At 53.7% G+C, this 19,499-nt stretch overlaps 1 protein-coding gene and 1 long non-coding RNA gene across 2 annotated transcripts; both read left to right on the forward strand.

Moving 5' to 3' along the window:
- Positions 1–8,062: 8,062 nt before the first annotated feature.
- LOC122385206 (leucine-rich repeat-containing protein 4B-like) lies at positions 8,063–11,003 on the forward strand. The gene is made up of 3 exons (XM_043373327.1): positions 8,063–8,090; positions 8,411–9,816; positions 10,005–11,003. The coding sequence occupies exons 1-3, from the start codon at positions 8,063–8,065 to the stop codon at positions 11,001–11,003; spliced, it is 2,433 nt and encodes an 810-aa protein (XP_043229262.1).
- Positions 11,004–18,344: 7,341 nt separating this feature from the next.
- Positions 18,345–19,244, forward strand: LOC122385212. The gene is made up of 3 exons (XR_006257173.1): positions 18,345–18,516; positions 18,811–18,920; positions 19,154–19,244. It is a non-coding gene; the product is annotated as an uncharacterized LOC122385212 (long non-coding RNA).
- The last annotated feature ends 255 nt before the right edge of the window (positions 19,245–19,499 follow it).

Raw genomic sequence — 19,499 nt, forward strand, 5'->3', positions numbered from 1 at the left:
AGTCAGACCACCCCCTGGCGTGCACTGGCTCGTGAAGTCTGCGAAATTCTGGCATTTCCGTCAGCCGGGCATCTTTTGGCTGATTAAAACAGCCCATGGCGAGTCTGCTGGGGCCGGTAAATCGGCGCTGGCCGCACCCCGGCTCCGCGGAATGCCTCCTCCTCGTCTGCATACGGTCATCAGCGGGACAGCGAGAGCGTCCGAGCGGCGCCGGTTCGGCTCCGGGCAGCAAAGCTGAACAACCGGCGCCGGCACTCAGCCCGAGTGCGCCCGGCCGGATTTTATCCGGAGAAGCCGGCGGCAGTCTCCTTCACTGCGCTAGGAGCAAGCTGTTTTCTAATAAGATTGCAAATAAATGATAACAAACTCGGTGTTTATAATTTTTTGGTATATAAATTATAAAACTGGGAGATAGAACGCGTAAATGAAGCCGACTACCAACAAAGTGGTCTGTAAAATTGATAATGTTCCTTGAAAAGTACTGCCTGATTTTTTTTTGTGGATTCAGTTCTAATTTATGACGAACCTCTTTGGGCTCAATTTCGGTTGAAACTTGAATGTCACTACCTGTGTCAACGCTGCAGGAAATGGGTACCAAGCTCTCAACGCGTCACCAACCAGTTTCCCTCTTACAAAAAGGGAATTTTATATCACGGTCTCGGTGAGTGATCAAGTGAACAGGTCTAGTCCTCGCAGCGCTGTGTCGTGTGCGATGAGCCCGTATGTATAGTCGACTACAGAATGATGTTCCACTCCTCAGAAGCTATCAGTTGACCGGAGCGCTAAGTTGTGCCGTTTATCACGCAATTAAGCTTGTCGATTATGAGCATTGGGACAAAGCTATAATTTGTGAACTCAGCCCGTGTGATGCGGCACAGCCTACCACTCCAGGCAAATAATTGCCTGTGAAAAGTGGAACATCATTCTGTAGTCGACTATACTTACTTACATACGTCCCACCTTCGCTGGCGTTAGCCAGCATAGGAAAGAAGACGCGGCGGACGCGGGCGGCAGGGGTAGGATACTCTTATACGGCCTTGGGTAGGATAGACGCGATGGCCGGGGTAGGCAGGACAGACGCGGCAGCCGGCCCGTCCCGGGGATGACAGACGCGCCGGCGATGGCCCGATCGCGTGCTCACAACCCACCCAGCCGCTGGACGGTGATTACCAGCACAGGCGAGAGCCCTGATTCAGGGACATTCACAGAGGGTGGGAAGAACACGCTGAGGTTGAGAGATATCATGATTTGAGTGGTCATAATCGCGCTCAGATTTAGCCTTTTTCAATGGTGAAGAGTTGAGAGTTTAAATAAAGTATTGTTCACGGTTTAACAACTGCTAAGTAAAAGCAAAGAAGAAGTAGGCAGGGATGAATCCACAGGGTTGCGCCTGGTTATATCCACTGCATCTCGGGGCCAGGTTGTGTCTATGTCTGCTACATCTGCAGGGGCCAGGTTGTGTCTATATCTGCTACATCTGCGGGACCAGGTTGTGTGTGTCTCCGAGCCGAGCCCCCACGTAACGATCGTTCCGCCGTCCGCCGTCCGCGGCCAATCCTATTGCCTTCATCGCTCGTCCGGCCCGGATAACGCCGCACACGTATACGATTCCCCGGCCGGCCTGAGCGGCCCGCACCAGCCCCCCCCCCCATCCCTCCCGGCCCGCCCATATATCCCCGATATCGACATCGTATCGCTTTGTCTATTGTGGCGCGCCAGCGCCGCAGTTCCGTTTAGCTTTCCAAAGGGAAGCGGATGCGCTCAGCACGCAAGAAAAGTCATCGCACGCAAGCGTTTTTGCTGGCTGGATTATGACCTCTTTTTCTTATTGTTACATCTCTAAGTTGTCTGTTGATGCGGAAAGCTACACAAAAACGATGATTTCAAAGCCATACTAAAATGGAAACTGGAAATGGACACGCAGAACCAATAATAAGCATCCCTGAAATCATGAAGCTTCTATTTTTAGAGGAATAAGCTTCTCTTATCGATGACCTAAGCCATTAAGCGAAGCACATTAAGATAGTGTATTCATGAACTGAGGTCGACATAGATCAGTGGTAAGTGCCGACCCAGACGCCCATCTATTTCTGCTAGCAGCACTTATTCCTATAGCCTTACTATGGCCGACGTGGAGGGCGCCGCTATAATGGCCATATTGAATGCGTGCTGGGAAGCTTACAGTAAGCTTAGTTATTTATTGCTTCAGTATATAGCCGTTTATTGCAAGCCTGTTTCATTATGAGCTCGGCTTCTTGGTTTTGTGTGAGTTTTAGGCCATAGTTTTATAAGGATTGAAATTGCGTCCAATGAAACACTTTACCATCTAATTTATTCTAAGTGAGGTAAGGGAAGTGTTTTAGCAGCGATTGCGTACCAGGTATTGATCGTATGTATAAAGAATCTTGAAAGGCAGAAAGCGAGATAGACTAATGGAATCGGCACCAAGCAGAGTGGAGACTGATCGTTCTTATACTGATCGAACCAGCGCAAGTCTACATAGAGTGAGCCGTCGGCAAAGCTCAAAACCCAAATGTGGAAACTTGTCGGCACTACGTTGGAAGGGTGGATCCCGGGCCGGAGATCTCTCAGCCCCGGTCAGACGGGCGCCGGGCGCTCTGACCGAGCTGGACGCGCTCCTTCGGCGGCCGGCGGACGGCGCAGCGCTCTGTTGACCCGGCACAAACAGTCGCCTCCGTCTCCGGAGCGGGTGCAGCGCCCAATGACCGCGCCGACGGGCGATCGACATGTGTGCTCGGGGCACACCGCGCCGGTGCCGACGGCCCATCGGACCCGCCGAGCGGTCAGTGAGTCCCAACAGCTCACCCCGGTCAACCGCCGGCCCACTCCGGCTCACCAGTTTGGAACTCCCTCCATAAAAGTTCAGACAGAGCTCAATTAAGCCAAATCAGGCATCCCCACTGGAGTGGTGCTAACTTCCATCATCAGTTTTCGTTTGGCGGTGCATGGGAGCCCGCTGAAATCATTCGGATGCCCCAGTCGGCTGGGCGGGCAGAGATTCCGGTCGTCCCTGGTCGCCGCGGCTCCGGGAAATCGGTGGCTAGCCGAGCCGGCGCCGGGAACCCGGTCATGACCGGTACGGACCGCGCTCATAGGCCGAGGCGCCGACACGGAGCCATTTGATTAGAATCAGCCCGCTAGGCCAAACATAATTACGTTCCGCCGTCCGGATCCCAGGAGGTACGGCGCCACCGATCCGCGCGCACTGCCGCCGGGGGCGGTCTACCGGGCTGCCTGGCAAGGTCAGTGAAGGTCACACTCGGCGGGGCACCTGGGTCACCGGGTGGCGGCGGCGGAGGAACCCTCAGCGGCCGTCGGCTCCGCTCAGCCAGACGGAGCGCGTTGATCAAACGTCCGGCGGTCGGCAGACAGCGGCGAAGGACGACAGAGGCGCGCCGGAGTCCGGACGGCCATTTATTCCGCGCTGCCGCCGGCCATGCCATGCCCAGGCCGCACTCGTTCATTCTGGATGACAGGCTGGCCATGCAACATACACGAGACGGCCGACATATGGCCGCGTGCCGTAAACGCAGCACAAACGGGAGCGGCCGCGGCCGGGCGTGACAGCTCTGCGGCCGTCCCGGCCCTGTGAGGGACGGGCCGTCCGCCAGGCACGGGATGCCCGCCAAACGACGACGCCGCACATACGCGACGGCTCATGAATAAATATCGTTACCGACTCACTAAAGCAGGCGCCGTATGGCGGACAGGTGATGGCGCAGTGGCCATAGCTGAAAGTGAACGGCAGTCTCGCGTCAAGGCAAGCGATTCAGAGGGAAATTAGCCATCCAAGTAACTGTGGGCCCGACAGTATGAAAGGCATCATGATATATCTCAGATGTTCTCTTGAGATTGAATTACTTCCTGGCCTACCGGCTGCGTTTTACGTGATAAGCATGTGTAGTCTTTATGTCTCGCTTCAAGGATGATTTACGAGAATGACTGTAATTGCAGTCATTAGGGTACTCAATGATTAATCGGAACGATCTGATATAACAAATGTTTTAAATGTACAAAAGGCTCCGAGGCAGCTTTCAACGTGACCGGTGAAATGTAATTAATCTGTCAGATGTTTGATAACGTAAAACACTTAGGTAGGCCTGAAATTAACAAATTTACTGTAAGCACGACATTCCTGTGGCCCCTAGCAGTGGTTTAGAACTGAGCTTTTTCCTTTGAATCGTCGCCTTATTCTGCAGCCTAACCTCAGGCACGTCATGACCTCTGCAGGCCTGAGCGCATCTCCACAGATCACAGATCAGCTCCTGATCCTGACACAGCACACAACAGCCAAAGATTCGCCAGAAGTTTGCAAAGTTACCGCCGAGAAATCAACGGAGTCAAGCCAGTCAGCCGAAAGCGATTTTTACGGATAACATCTGTACCTCGAAGGACGGGGCTAAATGACTGCTCTTCTGAGACTGGCTCGACAATCCACATTGACGGTAAAATTGTACAGACTTAAACGATGTTTTAACTTTTATCTTATACAAGCAAAGGTGATACTGAAGATGACATTAATATCATTGTGCCTAAATACCGAAGAACAAAGTAAAAGCATGGAAAAGGCCCCACGCATTTTCCTTCCACTGAACGACGACGACCTTATCCTGTCTCACACGATATCAAAGCCTCTTGGTCTCTACTCGTTCCCTGCAAGCCACCCCACGCCAACCTCCGTGGGTTTCCGGTGAAGCGTCATTCACGCAAATACGGCGTGAGCTGGGTCGCAGGTTTTCTACCCGACCCGTCATGTCCCCTCTCGTGCTCCGTTGCGCCTCGGGAGTCCGCTCCATCGGCACGGCGCGGCGGCGGCGGCTGTCCATTGGTGTCCACCGGTGGCCGTCGAAGACCGTCGAGCCGTTTTCTAACCCTTTTATATAATCAGACACAAGATAAAAGACACGTCCGACACAATGCACACAAAGCTCACGCTGTCACAGGGCCGGGAGGCGGGAATCGTGAGAGCCCTCTCCACTTATTAACCGTCGAGCCCTACCGGTGACCGTCGAGCGTCCACCGTCGCCCGTCGGTGACCGTCGAGCGTCCACCGTCGGTGACCGTCGGTCGGCTGGGCCCGGCAGCGGCCGTATATTCGACGGCGCCGTGTCGATTTATGGTCGGCGGCGTCTTGTTCTGATAAGGCGGCCGCTGCCGGCGCTCAGCGGCTCTTGTAATGGCAGCCGGCCGCCGAGTTATGGCCCGGACAGAGTTCATAATTCGACCGGCTCCACCAGCCAGCCCGACCTCAATATCGCCCACAGGGATTTAGATACACATGAGCGACATGTTTACAATACACATGTGCCAGCTTCTCAGCACGCCTCATGTATTTAATTTCCAGACTATTGGAGCGGAAAGGGAAATATGAAGTTATGCTCTTATTGCCTACCATTCTGGAAATATGCAACATTAAATAGTACCCTTGAAGTTTTCAAGATCATGGAGAACTCAGTCAATTACGTATATACCAAATTAAGTCGCATATATTTTGTCGATGTGTTTTTCCTTTATCGATGAAGTTCGGAACGTTTTAATACAGACGTTTGCAATTGGATGACGTGATCAGGACTATTTAACCCTCGCATGTGTGCGGCGTTTGCCAGCTTCTAATGTGTAGGGGGGGGGGGGGTCGGTTGGACCCCCCCCCTTGCCGTTTGGCCCCTGATCGAGCTAGAGCTTCGCGGAAAAAACGAGCGTGTTGCCCGTGACGAGAGGAAGCCGATGATACCCAATTTTAAGGTCCTAGGTCATTGATTGACCTTCCAGGTCAGGTCAATGACCCAAAGTCGGGAAAATCGGGACCTGTTAGAAAGTCGTAAAGTGTGGCTGCTAAGGGGTTTTTTCGGGGTGCTGATCACGAATATCGTGTTAATTTTGATCACAGATGATGTCTTTAAGCATTTAGACCAGGTCGGGTCAGGTCAGGTCAGGTCAACCAGTAGGCGTCGTGACGGGTATTCGTAGTACGTGTCAACCGCCTCTGACAGCTTCGTAACATGTTACGAAGTCACCAAAACTACTTCGTAAATGTTCAAATGGTTGCTAAATTCGAATTCAGCTCCAAAAACTAGCCTAGAAACATGTACAACTCGAAAAAGTGACCCGAGGTCACCCGAGGTCACCAAAGGTCAATGACCTGACCTGACCTTCAGGTGACCTTGACACACACGGCAGTAACATCAAATCACATGTTGGAACGTTTGAAACCACGAAAAGCTTGCAAACACGCGGCTAGTGCGAGCCGACATACGCGAAATCGCGATTCCGGCCAAACATGGTCTCGGAAAAGAGGTCACAGGTCAAAGGTCATTTGGGTCAGGGTCATGAAATTTCAGGGTAGGTGTAAAATTGATCAATGCGAGGGTACTGAAAGTTTCGTTGCGATCGGCCGCTTTTTACGCGAGTTATTCGCGAAAAACCATGGGGGGGGGTCCATCCGACCCCCCCCTACACATGCGAGGGTTAAATCGCAACGACGTTTTTATTAGTGGTACTGCTAAGTAAAATGAAGAACCGGTTAGAAGATACTGACACACTTTGGGGTGTCCAGGCTCGCGGTTGGTAGAGGGAAATGTCGGTTTGTGAGAGATTGTTATATCAAGAAGATTTGATTTACTACGCTAACATAAATCTCCCCAGACCGTTGGTTTAAGCCGGACGTGATTTGGTCCCCCTACTGAATACATGTTCCGCCTATCGAGCCCCTCCCCAGCACGGTTCGTCGGAAGGTCATCTCAGGCTCAAAAGAAACGGAATATACCATTCGAAAGCTGACGGTGAGCTGAATCCAAAAATGTCATTTTTATCAAAATCGATCGATGGCCTTTTTGAAAATTGCGTTTTTGTAAAAACTTTTTAATTTTTTATTCAACGGGCTGTCCCGGGTATTCTTGAAAACATAAGCATGTTTTTTCGAGTTCCAGTGAAAGCTGAATGCCAATAGAACGATATTTAGCGAAGCAATATTTCCTAACATTAATATGCGTCTCCCACAGCCGACAATAAGGCGCAATCACACAGCTCAGTGTCACGATGGACCAAAGTCGGCCACACAGACGCGTGAAATGACCCTTATCGACTCGCAGACCCGGCGCTCTCGGCCCGCCTGACCAGCCACGGAAAGAACGTTCGGCTCTCGTTCTACTAAATAAATGTCATATTTGTCAGTTTAACTGTCCACATCGCTATTAAAGTTATACAGGATACCTGTGAAGAAAATTCATTGTTTTGCTCGATTTACAACATGCTTTAATTTACATTTTTCTTATACATGTTTTGTTCCATCCAGCTGCGCTCAGTGCCCGCGCAGGGGAAGTGAGCGGGGTTTCACTGTCAGAGGCTGTACTGGTGACAGCTGCTCGGCCGTGCGACCGGTCAAAGGTTACCCTGCCCCGCCGGGCGCTACCCCCACTCCACCCGAGCTGAGGCCGGAGCAGCCTCTGACATTTCAGCGCGGCCAATTTTCCTTATATGGGCATGATACCAAGCTTAATTGAGCAAAGTAGACATGAACAAATGCAAATTAATGCATGATGTGAAGGTGACCGAGCAATGAATCTTCTGCTCATGTATCCTGAATAACTCAAGTACCGACTTGAATCGTTAAACAAACAAATATGACGCCCGTTTGAAGAACGACAGCCGAAACTCCTTGCCGTGGCCGGTCAGGCGGGCCGAGAGCGCCGGGTCTGCGAGCCGATAAGGGTCATTTCACGCTTCTGTGTGGCCGACTTTGGTCCATCGTGACATTGAGCTGTGTAATTGCGCCTTATTGTCGGCTGTGGGAGACGCATATAATGTTAGGAAATATTGCTTCGCTAAATATTTTCTTTTGGCGTTCGGCTTTCACTGGAACTCAAAAATACATGCTTGTGTTTTTAAGAATGTCCGGGACAGCCCGTTGAATAAAAACTTATAAAGTTTTTACAAAACGCGATTTTCAAAAAAGGCCATCGATCGATTTTGATAAAAATTACATTTTTGGATTCAGCTCACCGTCAGCTTTCGAATGGTACATATCGTTTCTTTTGAGCCTGAGATGACCTTCCGACGAACCGTGCCAGGCAGTCAGAGTCGCTCCGGTCTGACCTGATAAGCTGACACGATCTCTCTCTTCCCCAGGGTGAGCGGCAGCTGGGCCGCCGCGCTGCCGACCGGCGGGGTCCACTGAAGCCGAGCTGCCCCTCCGTCTGCCCGCCGCCCTGCCCGCCGAGCCGGCCGCCGCGTGCTCCCCGGGCCGGGTCGGGATTGATGCGTGGGGGCCGCGGCCGGCGCGCCCGGCTGCGGCTGCCGCCACTATGACCGGTGCCCTTCCCGGCCATGGTCGCCAGCCGCCCTCCGCCGGCGCCGCCGCCGCCGCCGCCCCCGCCGCTGCTCCCGCTGCTGCTGCTGCTGCTCACCGCCGCCTCCGCCGGCGCCTGTCCTCTGCGCAGCTGTGAGTGCAAGTGGAGAGACGGCAAGGAGACGGCGCTGTGTGCCAACGCTTCGCTGGACGAGGTGCCGGCCGCGCTGGACACGGGAACACAGGTGCTCCAGCTGGGCGGGAACCCACTGCGCGTGCTCACCGCGGACGTGTTCTCGGAGCGCGGTCTAGTGAACCTGCAGAGGCTGCATCTGTCGCGCTGCAGGATCGGACACGTTGATCGACGCGCTTTCTCCGATCTCATCAATTTGGTGGAGCTGGACCTGAGCCACAACGAGCTGCGCCTGGTGCCGTCCGACACGCTGACGCACGTGCAGGCGCTGAGAGAGCTGCGAATCAGCGGTAACCCCATAGAGCGTGTGCCGGCGGCCGCGTTCATAGCGGTGCCGAACCTGTTCAGGTTAGAGATGAGTGACTGTGCGATAGCCGCGATGCACGAGGACGCGTTCCGAGGGCTGGTGAAGCTCCAGTGGCTGAAGTTGGACGGTAATCGGCTGCGTACGCTGCCCGATAGTTCTCTGATGCCGCTGAACAGTATCCGCGAGCTGCACCTGCACGGCAACCCGTGGACGTGCGACTGCCACGCGCGCTACCTGCGCCGCTGGCTAGACAAGGTGAACCCGTCGCGCGCCGAGCCGCCCACCTGCGCGGCGCCCAGTCGGCTGCGGCGGCGCGCGTTCGAGGCCGTGCCGCTGTCGCAGTTCGCGTGTCCGCCGCAGATCCGCGAGGGCGCGCGCACCGTCACCGCCTGGTCGGGAGATAACGTGACGCTCTCGTGTTCGGTGAGTGCGTCCCCGGAGGCACGCGTGCGCTGGACGTGGCACGGCCGGCCGGTGGTGAACGGCTCCGTCTCGCAGCCGCCCACCCGGTACCGCGTGTTCGAGCACGGCCGAGAGGAGAAGACCAGCCTGCTGACGCTGCACGCCGTCTCCGAGAGCACGGCCGGCCGGTACGTCTGCGCCGCCCATAACCCGGCCGGAGGCGTCACCGGCAACGTCACCGTCAGGGTGTCCGGCCGAAAAGCCGTCACTCACGTGACGCTGCGGCTCGACAACGGACTGCTGATCGGAGCGCTGTCGGCCGGCCTGGCCGTCAGTCTGGCGGCCTGCGCCTGTGCCTGTCTACTCTGCGCCCGGCTCCGGCAGCGGCCAGCCGCGCGCGCGGCGGTCACCACCGAGGCGCCGCAGATTGAGCTCAACCACAAGCCCGCCGTCGCCAACCACGTCAACGAAAAACCGGCGCCAGGCTCGTCGGGCTCGTCAGGCGCAGCGCGAGGAAATCATGTAAACGCCACTCGACCAGCGTCTGCAACTGCTTCGGTTACATCCAACTCGACGTCAGCCAACAAGGTGACCCACCCGCGGTACCGGGTACTCGCGCGTGCCGCAGACGGAGCCGGACCGGACGCCCGCCGCCGGTCCGGTCCCTCCCGGCAAGACCCAGTCCGGCGCCGGTCAGCCGGCCGACCGCCAATGGTACCGGCACCGGCACCGGCGAGCGGTCCGGCCCGCGGCACCCGGACGCCCTGTGTCCCCCGGTCCCGGACACGCGCCACGAGCCGGCGACCGGCCCGGCCACCGACCGGGTCGACTGGAGTGACGAAACCAGGCCGGTGTCACGATCGATGTCGGCCCGGCCGTCCCGGTCGTACGGCGACACGGAACGTGCGCTCGGCACGCCGGACGAGCCGCTGCCGAGGCCGGCGACCAGAGCCGGCAGCCTGCGGCGCCGCGAGGAGCCGTACACCATCACCCGGCGGCTGGACTGCAGCGGCGGCGGTGGCGGCGGCGGCGTCGCGCAGGGCACCTCCAGCGTGTCGGGCGGTTCGTCCACCGGGTACGGCTCGCTGCCGCGCCGTCTGATGCCGCGCGTGCCAGTGGCGCCGCCGCCGCCGGCCGAGCCGTCGCCGGACAGTGAGCTGTCGCGGCTCTCGGACCTGTCCGGCTCGCTGCTGAGCTCGACCTCTGCCGAGCCGTCTGCGGGCCGTCGGCTGCCGACTCTGACGCCGCTACCGGACCGGCTGCCGTCGCTGCCGGACCGTCCGGCGTCGCCGCCGCCGCCGCTCGGCGAGCTGACGGCCGGCAGAAGCCGCACCCTGGAGCTGCTGCGCGGCCCGCGCTCGGCGCCCGTCCGACGGCGCCGACACCCGAGCCTGCCCACCTCGCCGGTGCTCGAGCAGGGCGACGAGGACGGCTACATGTCCGACTACTGTGGCCGCTACAAGTACCGGCCGCGGCCGGCCTACAACCCGTACACGTACCACGCCGTGCAGCTGGACCGATACCTTCAGGAGTACCGCACGCTCCAGGACCAGCTCATCAACATGCAGTACAGCTGCGACACGATGGAGCGCGAGCGGCGACGCGCCGGCCGCCGCTCTCTTCCCTCCCTGGGCGTCACCGACGACCTCGACCTGCCGGCCGAGCCGCGCGAAAAGACGCTCAAGCCGATCCTGAAGAACCGCGATCAGCTCTCGGTGGGCTCCACGCCGAGCACGCGCCGCAAGAGCCCGCGGTTCTCCTCCACCAATGACTATTTCTCGTACCACGAGAGCTAGCGGCCGCGCCGCGCGGTGGTCGGTGGGGGTTTCCAGCAGACAGCAGTGTGGAGAGGTGTGTGGACTCCGGGCGGGGTCGGGGCGGGGTGGGGGGCGGACTGAGTGACCCCAGGGTGAGGACGCGGGACCGTCTGACTGACCGGTCGGCTGCCATTCTCAGGCTTCCATTTGAACGGCGGGGTGTGGCGGCGCAGCAGCTGGATGGATGTGTGTTATGGATGGATACGTGAATGTATGCATGCATTTGTGGTGGATCGACGGTGGCATTCCGTGAAGCTGCCGATAAGGAAAACAACGACCCGGTTTGTTACTGTAAACAAAGGACTCCTTGCAATGTGGACAATTTCTAAACAGCTCGTTACTCTGCGCTAAAATGCATTGTTATTTTCACCCTCTCTCTTGAGCGGTGGAAGGCGAGGCCACGAAGTTATTCCTTTGTACAACTTAATCAACTTTAATTGAGAGAACAATTATCTTTGCGCTTGCATTGCTGGTTTAATTACAATGGGAGGATCATGGGATGGCCCGATTAAAAAAGGCACCATTCCATGTCTTATCTCACATGGTTTCGAGGCAACTAATATTGCGCATGCAGCATGCTATAATTACTAAATGTAATATTCTGTTAAATTGTTGCAATTGTAGTATTGACTGTGCTGTTTTATATGAAGCCAATGCGAGTCGCTGCGAGCGTGAATAAAACTAAAAATTAAGCATGGTTTTTAATATTGTACTTACTCAGGTGCCCATTTACGTACATATTTTGTAGTATACGAGCAGTAGGTATCCTCACTGCTCAGTGTATCCTCCTCACAGCTCCGTCTTCCCTCTGGAGTCTTTGGTAGTCTTGTTTTTAGCTCTCTTTGGTAGTCTTGTTTTTAGCTAGACCGTTCAAATTCTTATGAACAGGGGCTCCACCACGGCCCGGGGGAGGGGGAGGGAGTCGTGGAGTCCGGACCCCCAAATAATTTTGACTTCCGTTATGCAGCCTAATGTATAAGGATGTGCATTTTTAGGTTGGACTCCCCAATCCTGAGACCATGGCAGAGCCCCTGCTCACCAAGGCTAATTGTTGACAAAGAGCACCGCGCAAAAGGGGAAGCCTTCCAATTCCAAGACAAACACCTCTCCTGCACCTGTATTTCTACAGTGCCACGACAAAGGTTTTCCCTCAATGATTCAATGAAATTGATGCTTTTGAGCGTTTAACTGATCTTTCATTGCGAACTACTTGTCATAAAATAAAAATGTAACATAATTTATCACCTATCCCAATTCCTCGCTACAATACCTGCAGGTCGCCGAATATCCTCAGTGATCTGTCAGGGCCGAGATCTCATTTGGTCACACAACAAAGGACTATGATTGATGAAGTTGCAGAAAAGGCAATTTCCAGATCCGCTGGAGCCTGTGTGGGACCGGGCGATTTGTCCGATCGATGTCGGGACTAAAATGTAGGCGCTTCTAATGCGCGGCGACGTTGCCAGGTGGATTTTGTCGTCACGTGTCCGGTCCAGTATCACTCATTTACGGCGACAGCGGCCCGCTGCGCCCGCGGATAATCGGATTACGGTCGGCGCTCCATTCTATATATGTTCTTCAGAAATGTCGGCTTACTTAGAACCCGTACATTATTAATGTTACACAAAGGGCGCATTCCTTGCCCACGACTACGGGGACACGCACCTGGTTTCATGGAAAAGCTCTTGCTATTCCCCATCTGGCCGAGGTCGAACTTTTCCCACCAGCGAACGTCACGACCAGGACATTGCTCTGGACCTGACCAGGTAGACACGCAGTTCCCGAACGATCTACGGCGCCACCGTCCCAGAAACAGTCCGCGGAAATCTACATCGCCGCCGGCCGGCAGTCGATAACATTCTATGAGCGACGAGTGGATATCACAGACATCGAGCGGCCGGCCGGGCGTCTGTTCGTCCGCCTCTCGCAGCCGGCCAGACCGGAAGATTAAAATAGTTGGTCGCCACGAGATGTTGGCCGACTTTTCTCGTTGGCTCGCCGGACGCGACGATTCGTCAGTGAGCTGTGCTGGTGGTGGCACATGCGGGTCCGGACGGGGAGGGGTCTGGGGTCCAAGGGGTTCCGATGTGGGACTCGGGGAATCGACCGTCGGCTGCGACGCTCTGCGGATCACCGTCGCGCCCGACGCGACACAGATACGGCGCGGCGAGTGACGACGACACCGGCGCCGGAAAGTGCCGCGCCGATAGCGGCGACAGGCTAGGGATGGGTTCGACCGGCACTCTCACGGCACCGTCAGACGGGGAGAGCTGTGGTGTCAGGGCGCTCAATGGCAGAGCGAGAGTGAGATCCGAATGGAATACCAAGAACGGGGAGATGCAGGTGGGATCACTTGGGAAGCGGTATAAGAAGGAAGTCCCATCCACTTAAGTGCCTCTTGTTAGTCGTTTTATGTAAATTGTAAAAGGGTTAATTAACGATCTGACATGGTAATTACAGGAGCTGTAATTGCTCAACCCAAGACCAGTCTCTTGGGCAGCCTAATGGGCATCACAAAGGTATGCCATCGATTGAGATTAATGATATTCTTATGAGTCGATATCACCTGTCAGTCTTCATCAACTCTCGCCCACATATGCATGAGCCATGAAGACAAAGGCTGGAGCCCATTCGGGCGCGTAATAAGTCCTCCTCCGGCGGCGCTGGCGAGGTGTCGGGAGGGGCGGCCGGTCCCGGCGGAGGTATTTGTTTCAGTCCGATGCGCGCTGATCCTCAGCCGGTATCCGTATATCGTATCAGAACCGTCCTTGGACGCCCAACACGTCCCCAGAGCCCACTCTGTCTCACCGGCCGACCACCGCTCACAGCGCGCGCCGGAGGTAAGAAAACGCTCCAGTCAGCGAGCGGATGGCCGGGGATTTTCCGACAGTCCGAAACAGATCGGACTATTTTTGGTAAGTACGAGTTGGGTAAAACGCATTGTCCGTTATCGGTCAGGTGCGGATCAGAATCGAAACGCTCAATGTCACTAAAGCCCGATAGGCCTTAAAGCCACTTACAGCAATGCGGGCAGCAGTTTAATGTTCTGTAACACCCGGTCGCCTGGTGTGGAGTCACCTGCGCAATTCCATTTGAAACCACCTGGAGCAGGCCGACACACCAGTGTAGCACTACTATCAGATGCGGCAAGTGTCGCTGATCCCGACTGAGCTGAGCTGAGCCGCTCTGAGCTGAGCTGAGCCGGACGGTGACCTGCCGGCGCGCCGCTCACCCCGTTAGCCGGAGCGGCGCGGCGGCTCGGGTCGCACCGGGCAGCAGCGGCCGGCCGCGGCGGGCTTCCGAAGCTGCAGCGTCACAGCGGGTTCCTCGCCAACCGGTGCGGAGCCACCGCCAACCGCCGCAACATGCGTCGGAGTGGTGTCACGCGACCGGGATGGACTGGGGTCTCCCCCGCCGCCGCCGCTCCGCACGCCCGTAAAATCGGCCCGTGTCGCCGACAGCTCAGCGCGGCAGCGAGGTGTTAAGTGTCAACGCTACCTGAGCCGGGCCGGGCCACAACATGACGTCAGACCACAGCCAGAGACCGACCGGGACGTCAGCTTACGAGAAGCTTTCGAGGAAATGCATGATGCAGTAAGAAAGGTGCGCTGAGTTTTTGGCGGAGTTTTCACTTGTATGAGTATGAGTTTTAACTCATCACCTTTGTCATGAGTTGGGCCTAAGTGTTTCCGGTCTCTTTTATGCATATGCAAGCTATTTTGTGCTAATTAAAAAAAAACGTTTTTGACCTAATGGGAGACTCAGAAACTGCACGGTACAGCATGAGATTGTTAACCATTGGGATGCAAAGTAAATGTTTCCTTCCGCGGTAGACAAAAAGTGAAACGGACATGGCGAATGGCTACCAGTAGGTATTTACATATGCTGTTTCATATGAGCGCTGAAGTGCAAATGCAGTCCATGGAAAGCAATATCATGGCTAGTTTTATATCGGAACCAAGTAGCACTGCATCCAATGCCTACATAGTTGTTCGAGAAACACAAGCATGCGGATAGGATCATGCATTAGGGTAGCATGAATCGCCATTATGCTCGGCGTATTCTTGAGACACCTTTTTCATATATTTATTATTTATCGCTTTTGGACCTCATATATCATGCCATGGATGGAAATGACAGGCAATAAAAGTGATTTACATAGAATAGGAATTTATGTTTGGCAAGGTTTAAGGGGAAAATATTTTAAAAGTTATAAAAAGCGAATATTATCTCCATATATGTTAGGGTACGGTCATTCCTTGGGGTAGAGGTCCCTCCCGTCTTTCTCTCCGCATGTATATTGTGCGGTAATGGCATGCCATATTATGATTTCTTTGATAAAACATATGTCATTCGTTATCTCCCGCTTGGGAGTTTCTCGCTGTGTTCTTTTGTCGCATCCAGCTGCTGTTATTAGCACAGCTGAAGCAAAAGTAACAATGCGAATGAGGGAATCATTACTATCTGTTTGCTCAGTGCCTGTGAGGTGTTTGCCGTGCCATTTCTGTCCCCGGCACTGTTTCCAGGGTGGCGGTAAAATTGTCCTGAGCCGCTAGAATTACAGCGGCCAGCACGCCCGGCTCAATACGGGCTGACCTTTAGTGTCTGGCACAACGCAGCCACTGCCCATCACTTTAACCCGGCCTGACTTCGGAGCAGACCCGAGCTCCTTTGAACCACCCGTTTTGGAGTCGACTGATGTGTAAGCCAATTTTCCTGAAACCAGAGACCGTACCAACAGTGGTCGTCATCCAGCACGCCCAAAGTCCCTGTGCTTTCCCGCTTTTTACCACAACCACTAGTCTCTTGTTGATCTCTCTCGACCCAGCTCCTCGAATTACATCGTCGTTTGTCCTGACCTCTCCGTGCTCTGCCGTTCGCTCCGGTCCTCTACCCTTATCGCCCTTCTTCGCCCCGTTTCATTTCCCTCACTCGATCCATCGTCACTTTTCTTCCGTCGCCCTTTTTCTGCCCTATCCATACCCCACCACTCTCTCATTTCCCAGTCCTCTCTCCCCCCGGGCTCCCCTAGTGCGGCGTCTGGCCGGCTCAGCAGCGTAAGCCGCCGGCCGGCGATAAGGCCCAATAAGGCGGACGGAAGAATGGCGGCGGCCGCCGGCGGCATTGTTGTGGGACGCGTGAGCACGGCGCACCGCGGCCCGCCCTGACAGATGTGCTGGTTACAGGCGGACGCACCCGGGGCCTGGACACCGGCCGACACCAGCGCACAGCGCCCGAGCAACGGCGGCGGCCGGCCATACCGCCAGCTCAGCGTAATTACAGGCTGCCGGTGGATTGATTGGCACCGGCGCTGAGCGGACCCTATCGGACACCCAGTGATTCTGAGGGAACAGTTTAGCGAGTTGATTATATATATATGACTTACGGCTCAGTGTTTTGAATGAACGTGGGCTCTGTCGGGTCGGAACTTGAGCGTCGGTCGGTATATGAACATTCAACAGCTTGCAGCGCGTTTCTCAGTTTCCGACTCTACGGTTTGAACTGGAAATCAGATGGTCTGTTGGGGTTAAAAGAAAAACAGCGTTGATTGTGTCATATGGCCTCAGGCCTGTTCCATGTTCACCAGCATCAATCGACTGACGCCTCTTCCATCACCCACATACCGAACCCGTCAATTTTCACCGGGCCGACCGGAACCCGATGGCTTTTGTCAGCAGGAGCTCGATGCTCTGAAAACGAGAAACGGGGCGGACTGCAATTAGACAAAGTTCACTGATGTGATAATCCAGTCCTCTAAAGCAATACAGAAACAAATTGTCATGATATTTGAAGAAGATGGCAACTATACTCGTATTGTGCTATACACGTATATAATTATATATTGTGCTATGGTAATGCTATCAAATCGTGGGTCAGGTAGTAAATGCCAAGATAAATGGGAGAGGATGAACTATCGCAATACATGGCCACTACCAGAGATATTGTACGCCGCATAATTACTTGACATTAAGCTGATGAGGTCAGCGTCTAATGTGTGAAGTCTCGGCGTGAGCTTAGATGTGCGTTCTGAGGAATATCACTCGTGGCTGAAACGCTTGATGTGGCTCTTAACTTCTGCCTTTTGCGTCGGATGATGTCGGAACGTGACTTCTTCAAGTCTGGCACAAAGAAGTTGTTGGTGGTAACGATTTTCCTGAAACTGAGCGCACCCTTGGAGAACTGGAGCTATCTTTTTCACCGCTATTCAAGAGACCCGTGAAGCAGAGATCTAATCGCCATCTGATGTGCTCATTAGGTGAGAAAAGACATCGGCGATAATGACACCCGAAGGACACGGCACGATTTTAGGAAAAGTTCAGAGCTGAGCGTTGAGATTCCATCACCGTTAAAGTTCAGCGAACGACTGGAATGGAGCCATCGTCTTGCCTTAATGGCACGCACTTAGAGGAATCAAACGATTCGGATTTTTTTCCTAAATTATTTCAACAGCAGTAGAGAGGGCACAACCTTCAAAGCGAATTTTCATTTTACTAAACTATAAATGGATGTGCTATTGTGGGACGCTTTTAACCCACAGACTGAAAGCAATGCTTGTAAGTTGTAGCTGCAGCTGTAACGTTAACTAAATGTATTTGGTGGCATAAGAAATGCACCGTGATAAGTCATTATATTAGATTGCATCTCCCTGACGGGCATAAGGCATTCCACCTAAAACTTCAACTACACAGAATAAGCTAGGTAAAATGTTAATGTAGTGGTTTTGTTATATATTATCCGACTGATGTCGGCTAGGTAACTAATATTACCAAAAGTTCACTGATTTAGCATTTTAGAGACATTTATCACACATTTAGCCATCATTTATGAAATTGAAACTGACAAGTGACCAGCGTACGTAGCCCGCACAGGCCAATTATACCTACAAACTCAACTTCCCACAAGTAACATATTCAATCGTCAGCGTTAGGATTGCAATATGAAAATTGCAACTTTACATCATCTGTGTAATTAAAGCTGATGACATTTTCCTTTCACCAAAGCAATGTGCTCAAGGATGGATGCCGACACCTTGATGTGTTTCCATGCTGAATGGCGCCTCGCTGTGAGTGTTCTGTGGAGTGGCACAACAAATTACCGACGCCCCTGCCAGATGACATTTACTGTGAGCAAAGCGCAAACAGACGCCCTTTAATAGCAATTAATCTGTGCTTAATGTGACGGCCCCAGCGAACGCCCTTTAGCTGCAATAGCCATGTGTGACCTGACGCCTTGACCGACCCAGGCCAATCCTGCAGACCCCCTCTACTTTGTTAGTGCCATTGTTGAATATATTATATTTTCACGGTTACCTACTGTTGCGACCGGTCGCCGTTTGTGAGAAATCTGGCGGCTCTTTACGTTCGGGAGCCGGCCCGTCATTTAGTGGCCGCGTTTGCTCGCGTGTCTTTGACGAGTTTGGCGCACGAGACGCATCCAAATTGTCGACCACGCAGGCTCATTCTTGAATGAACCACTGGTGTCGAGGGCCGTCGTACGTATGCTTTCATTTTCTTATTGATGATTGTCTGAAATGTTTAATGAATGCATCCAAGTGATAGCTAGCACAATTAGTATTGTCTGATATATTTTCTGTTAGCTGTGAGCGATGTTGAATTCAGCGGAAATGGCAACAAACCAACGTAGCGCCACTTTCGTCGCGCTTTCAATTTTGTACTTTGATTTACTGTACTACTGGGTGCAGGTTCTTTAGTTTTGCTGTTTACAGTCATTAGTTTATCATTGTCAAAGTAGACAACGTTTATACATATGTTTGGGGTGGTTCTAGGGCCGTCCAGCTGAGTGTGAGCAGCTGAGCCGCGGACCTACGAGTGCGGACTGAGATTGAGCCAGCCGCTGCCACTGTTTTTGTTCCACCGTCGTGCCCAAACATATCTGGTCAGTACAACTGTTAATTTAAAGATGCAAGTTAGCAAACTGTTGATTGCGTGCTAACATCAATGAACTTGAACTGTTAAAGTAATGATTGTCAAACGTCAACCTTGACTTAATGTTGATTGAAGGTTTATTGCTGTGTTTATACGGAGTTAACAGCAATTCTTGACATAACTATGGATGCAGTACGTGATGTGCCCATACTGAGTGTAATTCCCATCTGTGATTGTTTGCAGAAAACCGTCCGTCTGTTTGTCTCTCCGACCGACTGTCTGTTGGTACATCACTGCCTGCTTGCTGCTCCTTGAATACCATTTGTTTCATGACTTTCCTTTTTTATTTTATTTTGGTTTATTTGACGTCAAGGCAGTAGGGACTCAGGACGCGTCTGAAGATATGGGTGAAGGGCGATTGTGGAAACACCTACCGTGCGGCAGGCATGCATATATACCTACCAGCATCATGTTGAATGCACCAAGGCGAATTCGGGCCGTAACCAAAGGTTCATTTGAAGCACTAAAGTGATGAGTCATTGAACCACCGTTTGGGGAAAACGGTGGGTAACAGCAGAAAAAAGAAAGC

Source organism: Amphibalanus amphitrite, unplaced genomic scaffold, assembly GCF_019059575.1.
Source record: "Amphibalanus amphitrite isolate SeventyFive unplaced genomic scaffold, NRLGWU_Aamphi_draft 000211F_arrow, whole genome shotgun sequence".
NCBI classification, from domain to species: domain Eukaryota; kingdom Metazoa; phylum Arthropoda; class Thecostraca; order Balanomorpha; family Balanidae; genus Amphibalanus; species Amphibalanus amphitrite.